Source organism: Schistocerca americana, chromosome 2 (genome assembly GCF_021461395.2).
Source record: "Schistocerca americana isolate TAMUIC-IGC-003095 chromosome 2, iqSchAmer2.1, whole genome shotgun sequence".
NCBI classification, from domain to species: domain Eukaryota; kingdom Metazoa; phylum Arthropoda; class Insecta; order Orthoptera; family Acrididae; genus Schistocerca; species Schistocerca americana.
The window spans coordinates 265,505,801-265,512,371 of record NC_060120.1 but is presented as its reverse complement, the minus strand read 5'-3'; the positions used below and the strand labels follow the sequence as shown (position 1 = coordinate 265,512,371).

The window sequence follows — 6,571 nt, the reverse complement described above, 5'->3', positions numbered from 1 at the left end:
GGTTTACATATATAAGGAACAAATATGGTCCTAAGATTGAGTCTTGGGGAACCCCACATGTAATTCCCCCCGGTCCGTTTGTTGAATTACTAAATACAACTTTCTGCATTATTTTGGTTGCATATGTCTTTAACCATTGGTTGGCTGTGCCATCAATCCACTAAAATTTCAATTTATCTAGGAGAATACTGTGATTCAAGCACTCATATGCCTCAGATGGGGAATAATAAGAATGGAAGACCAAGAACGGAATGCTTAGGTTTAAAAGGGTGTAATACAGGGATGCATTCCTTAACCCCATCTGTTCAGTCTAACATCTAAGAATCAGTGACGGTTATGGTAGGAAAGTTCAGTACTGGATTGAAACTTAGAATGAAGAAATATCAGTGGTGAGATTAGCTGGTGGCATTGTAATCCTGATGGCCTTGTGGAGTATTATAGGACCTGTTGAATCCGAAGAGATTATGCTGACCGAATACTGATTGAGGATAAACCGAAAAAATTACGAATGTAACGAGGAGCAACAGTAATGAGATGAACGACAAAATAAGTCAAAATTGGTGACCACGAAGCAGATGAAGTTAAGAAATTCTGCTAGCTTGGAAGCAAAATGGCAGATGACGGACGTAGCAAAGAGGACATAAAAACGCAGACTATCGCAGGCAAAGAGGGCATTCTTGGCCATAAGAAGTGTACCAGTATTAAACGTAGGACTTACTTCGAGGAAGAAATTTCTGAGAATGTATACACGGAGCACAGAATTGTATGACCGAGACAATAGAAAAAGAAGATAATTCCAGCGTCTAAAACGAGTTGCAACAAAAGTATGTTGAAAATTAGGAGGAGTGATAAGATAAGGAATGAGATTCTCCGCAGAATCGCTGAATAATGGAATATATGGAAAACACGAGATGATGGAGGGAACTAAAGGCTGGTATGTTCCCAAGTGACTTGACCCGTGCAGTGTGAGTCAGAACAATAAATCCTTGAGGAATGCCTCTACGATCTTTTAGCAGCTTTACCAGCAAATTCTACCTATGTCCACGAAGGCGAAGGGTGCGTTGTCCCTAGGCAATGCAACCCATAGAAGAACAGCAGTAGATAGGGAGCTCCGAACCGGCGTGACTTACTCCGCACGACGCCTGTACTGCGGACGGGTGGACAGTTTATCTCTGATAACACGCAGAAAAAGAATGGAATTGAAAAAAAATCATTAGAGATTTTGAATGAAGGATTAGATTCTCTTAGAAATACTACTAGAATATACAGGAATTATGCCTAACAAAATCGAATTTACTTTGAAGCAAACAGATATGGCTTAACAATGTGGACAAAAAGAAAACTAAAGGGCTCAAAAGATTTCGGAGAATACGCTACGATTTATTCAGCAACAGTATCAATTTTCAAAAAGAACAAATCGAAAAAGAAGATACACTCATACTCGTTGCTGAATGAAAGGTTCATAACAGATTTACGGCAGAAACTGGATATTTAAATCTCTTGTGTACGTTGCCGCCAGAAAATGGAAATGCGGAGGATTCAGAAATATTCTATGGACTCTTGTGAGAGACTGAGGGTACCTTCAATAAAACGACTTAGCCCTAATTGGAGGAGACGGCACTGCTCGAGTTGGAAATACACGCCGGCCGCGGTGGTCGAGCGGTTCCAGGCGCTTCAGTCTGGAACCGCGCGACTGCTACGGTGGCAGGTTCGAATCCTGCCTCGGGCATGGATGTGTGTGACGTCTTTAGGTTAGTCAGGTTTAGGTAGTTCTAAGTTCTAGGGGACTGATGGTCTCAGATGTTAAGTCCCATAGTGCTCAGGGCCATTTGAACTATTTCTGGAAATACACAAGATGACAGTATTCATATTTTGATGACTTCCGAATAGCGATTACATTTTTGCGATACAAGGAGATACGAAGATTGACCTAGACCGGAAAATGACAGCAATCGACAATCGAAAAGGACTGTAACCTTTACATATTTATGGAGGTGGCTGAACTGAATACTGATCATAATTTGTTAATGGCAGAGATACAGGCTAAAGCACGATGGACGATAAACAAGGCTTCTGAATACCATGAGAATAAGAAATAGAAAACATGTTAGAAAAAACAAAATTCCGTTAAGAAACTGTATGGGGAGAGACTGAATAAATTCTGTAATAAAGTAGAAGAACGTCAAAATCTAGAGCAGAATTAGAAAAATATCAAAACTGTAACAGAGTAGGCAACTCCATAGGCTTTATGACAACGCAAAAGAAGTAAAGAACAAAAAAACGATTGTACAGATAGACCGACAAAAAGAAAAAGAAGGAATCTGTTTATACAATGATGAAGAATTTGAATAAATGTATAAAAGATGATGTCAGAATAAATTGGTAAATAAGATGCAATGGCTGGACTACTATAACAAACTTTCGAAGCAAGAGACGACGTAAAATGCTAGATGTGCAGGAATCGACAACAGGTGATCGAATAGAAATGAAGGAATGACAAGATACACATAGATTCCGGGCAGCAGCGGAATTAAAACAGAATTGATTAAATATATATCTCCCACACTGAAACCCAAATTTCGCAGACCTATTAACCGATGCTGGACAAACAATATTCCAGAGGACTAACCTATTTACAAAAAAGGAGACAGAAGTAACAGCGAAAATTATAGGGGCGCCACTCTGCTGAATACTAGGTATAAAATATATTCGAAACTAGTAACACAGATAGACTAACTGCTGAAAATATTCGTCAGAAAAGCAAACGGCTTAAAATAAGGGAGGAATTTGTGGCGCATCCAAACAGTCAGAAGACTGATCACTTAAACAAAAAGTTATTAAGTCATGATTGATCTCTCGTACTTAGTCGTTTTCCAAGCCTCTCCTTTGAATGTATAAATTTATTTTTTCGAGGTGCTGTTAAAGCTTTTTTAACGATCTCTCAAACGTACACTACTAGCCATTAAAATTGCTACACCAAGAAGAATTGCAGATGATAAACGGGTATTCATTGGACATATATATTAGACTAGAACTGACATGTGATTACATTTTCACGCAATTTGGATGCATAGATCCTGAGAAATCAGTACCCAGAACAACCACCTCTGGCCGTAATAACGGCCTTGATACGCCTGGGCTTTGAGTCAGACAGAGCTTGGATGGCGTGTACAGGTGCAGCTGCCCATTCAGCTTCAACACGATACCACATTTCATCAAGAGTAGCGACTGGCGAATTGAGGGCGAGTCAGTTGCTCGGCCACCATTGAAAAGACGTTTTCAATTGGTGAGAGATCTGGAGAATGTGCTGGCCAGGGCACCAGTCGAACATTTTCTGTACCTAGAAAGGCCCGTACAGGACCTGCAATATGCGGTCGTGCATTATCCTGCTGAAATGTAGGGTTTCGCAGGGATCGAATGAAGGGTAGAGCCACGGGTCGTAACACATCTGAAATGTAACGTCCACTGTTCAAAGCGCCGTCGGTGTGAACAAGAGGTGACCGAGACGTGTAACCAATGGCACCCTGTACCATCATGCCGGGTGATACGCCAGTATGGTGGTGACGAATACGCGCTTCCAATGTGCGTTCACCGCGATGTCACCAAAGACGTATGCGACCGTCATAATGATGTAAACAGAACCTGGATTCACCCGCAAAAATGACGTTTTGCCACTCGTGCACCCAGGTTCGTCGTTGAGCACACCATCGCAGGCGCTCCTGTCTGTGATGCAGCGTCGAAGGTAACCGCAGCCATGGTCTCCGAGCTGGTAGTCCATGCTGCTGCAAACGTCGTCGAACTGTTCGTGCAGATGGTTGTTGTCTTGCAAACGACCCCATCTAGTGACTCAGGGATCGAGACGTGGCCACACGATCCGTTACAGCCAAGCGGATAGGATGCCTGTCATCTCGACTGCTAGTGATACGAGGCCGCTGGGATCCAGCACGGCGTTCCGTATTACCCTCCTGAACCCACCGATTCCATATTCTGCTAACAGTCATTGGACCTCGACCAACGAGAGCAGCAATGTCGCGATACGACAAACCGCAGTCGCGATAGGCTACAATCCGACCTTTATCAAAGTCGGAAACGTGATGGTACGCATTTCTCCTCCTTACACGAGGCATCACAACAACGTTTCACCAGGCAACGCCGGTCAACTGCTGTTTGTGCATGAGAAATCGGTTGGAAACTTTCCTCATGTCACCACGTTGTAGGTGTCTTCACCGGCGCCAACCTTGGGTGAATGCTCTGAAAAGCTAATCATTTGCATATCACAGAATCTTCTTCCTGTCGGTTAAATTTCGCGTCTGTAGCACGTCATCTTCGTGGTGTAGCAATTTTAATAGCCAGTAGTGTATGATTTCAGTAATAAGTATCACCCATTATGTCCTTGAGGTCTGTTTATGGAAAAATAATGCTAATTATCTGTATCCAGAGACAATTATAGTCGAAAGCTGAGATCAGTTCCAGGAATGAGGGGTTCGCAGAAGGTCGGAACCATAAGGTTGTGAGTGACGCTAGGAGATGAGAGGCCGCGAGCTCGTGTAACCGCCGACCTTGAGCGCCGGTTCTCCTCTGGCAGCTGTGCCGTAAATAGCGAGCGCTGCCGGTTAATGCCGCAGTGCGAACCCGACTTCCACCATGGACGACCGCTGGGTGATCGACGTGTCTGCCGCCTCGCTGCCTCTGCTGCTGTTTCTGCTGGTCGCCACGGGCCCTGCCAGTGAGTACACACACACACACACACACACACAATCACATATGCACGCACACGCACATATCAGCATTCCTGGCCTTTTGGCTGCTACAGCCGATATTGTCGTTCTTTGTGTCAATGTAATAGTGAAGTCTCACACCATTGCATGCTACAAGAACCAGTGGATTGGAAATACTGTTTTAGAGGTCAGCCTTCTAACGGATTGTAACAACGAGCAACTAAGCAAATCGCACGCGAGTTACATGAGCAACACATCTACAGAATCTGGAGGAAAGTAGCGAGAAAGACTGAATATATTCACATGGCTGAATGTGGTACGTGTGGAGACTAAGGTTTCGCTAATTCAGTCGATGTGCAACACTTCTTCCATGAAGAACCTTAACTGAAGGTTGTGTATACAGAATGTGTTAGCGTTCTGACTGCACATACTGTGATCGTTGTATCTTAATAAGTACCCACTACAGTGTGTTACTTGTTTTTCCTTTGCATCTAACAGTGTTCCCGCAAACTCGTCACTTTCTTTACTACCTGATGTTTTCTGCACTGTCGTAACTGCACCACTAAGTGGACTACGGCTGTCAATATAGACTAATTGTTTTGCGTCCCTGTGTCCGCACTTGAACACCTGACCTGCCGCCCAGGGAAACTAATGGGTTGCTCTGTCACACGTACTTAAAGATACTAACCAACCTAAAAACATATGACAGGTAACAGCTACAATTATTAGTCTGCAAATGACATAAATACTGATGTAATATTATTCGATATACCGTGCTCAGTCACCAGTAGATATATCTGCACTTACACGTGTATATAACCACACTGAACAAAATGTTAGTTACTTGTTAACAGAGCGCACAGATATGTTTGAAACACGATAGATGGTGCGTAACTCCTACCAGACAATCAAGTGACCACCGACACCAGGCCTAAATGACGGCAGTGAGTGGCGTGTGCGACAATCGGTTGGATAGAATCAGAAGGATCGAAGCTGAGACGTGACAGAATGGAAGAAATGGATCATTATGTTTAGGCGTACTCGTAATTATATCGTTCTCTGATCTGTTGGGCTGTCGATGTCCAATGTGTCAACCAGGAACGGTGTAGTATACAAAGGCGTGTAAAGAAAGTAAGGTGCAATCAGTCGATCGCGGAATGGAAATAACAGTGAAATATCCGATAAACTTTGCGAAATGTATTGGACAGTGTGTCTAGTATGCCCGTCGATCGCATCACGTCACTCTTTCTCAGTTCTGAGCGCATAAAGATGCCTGGGAAATAATGCCTCCGGCCAAGGATGAGTGCCTGCTGTGAGATTTCCCCTGATTTTTGTCAGCCCAAACAACGTAACTACCATGCATTTCCTTGTTGACACTTAAAGTTCACGAACTTCTGAACACATTGTGCATATTACCAAATTTCTGTCATCGACAGACAGCCATAACTTAGTCTTTCACCAGTTTTGAAATCGTGGTAAAGGAACACAATTTCCAACTATAATGTCAAGCCTTCTATTACTCCCAATCCTGTCTTGAGACTTCTTACAGTTTTGAGTCCTCAAAGAGTCAACATCTTTGTCTTTGTTAGTACCATCGTTAACGTTATTTTTTTAATTCTCTGACTATTCTAACTGTTTTACCACGGCTGCTAGTATCCTGACCACCAACGTTTGCAAATATATCCGGTAACGCACCGCTGTTAAGGAACGAGAAATTCTGCCTTGCTTGGAAGATATGCTACTATGCCGTAGATCTCGGAGGCACTCAACTCACCAATAATGCTACTTACCACGGTAACTCGCAAGTAACGGATGTCGGAGCTTAGATTAATGCAACAATGGCAACACGAGAA

General features: G+C 43.2%; 1 protein-coding gene across 1 annotated transcript in view; it reads left to right on the top strand.

Annotated features, from left to right (window-relative positions):
• Positions 1–4,589: 4,589 nt before the first annotated feature.
• Positions 4,590–6,571, top strand: part of LOC124595806 — a 60,067-nt gene continuing 58,085 nt past the window's right edge. The window contains exon 1 of the mRNA XM_047134701.1: positions 4,590–4,726. Coding sequence (XP_046990657.1) covers positions 4,645–4,726 — 82 coding nt within the window. The 5' untranslated portion in view covers positions 4,590–4,644. The remainder of the gene's footprint in view (positions 4,727–6,571) is intronic.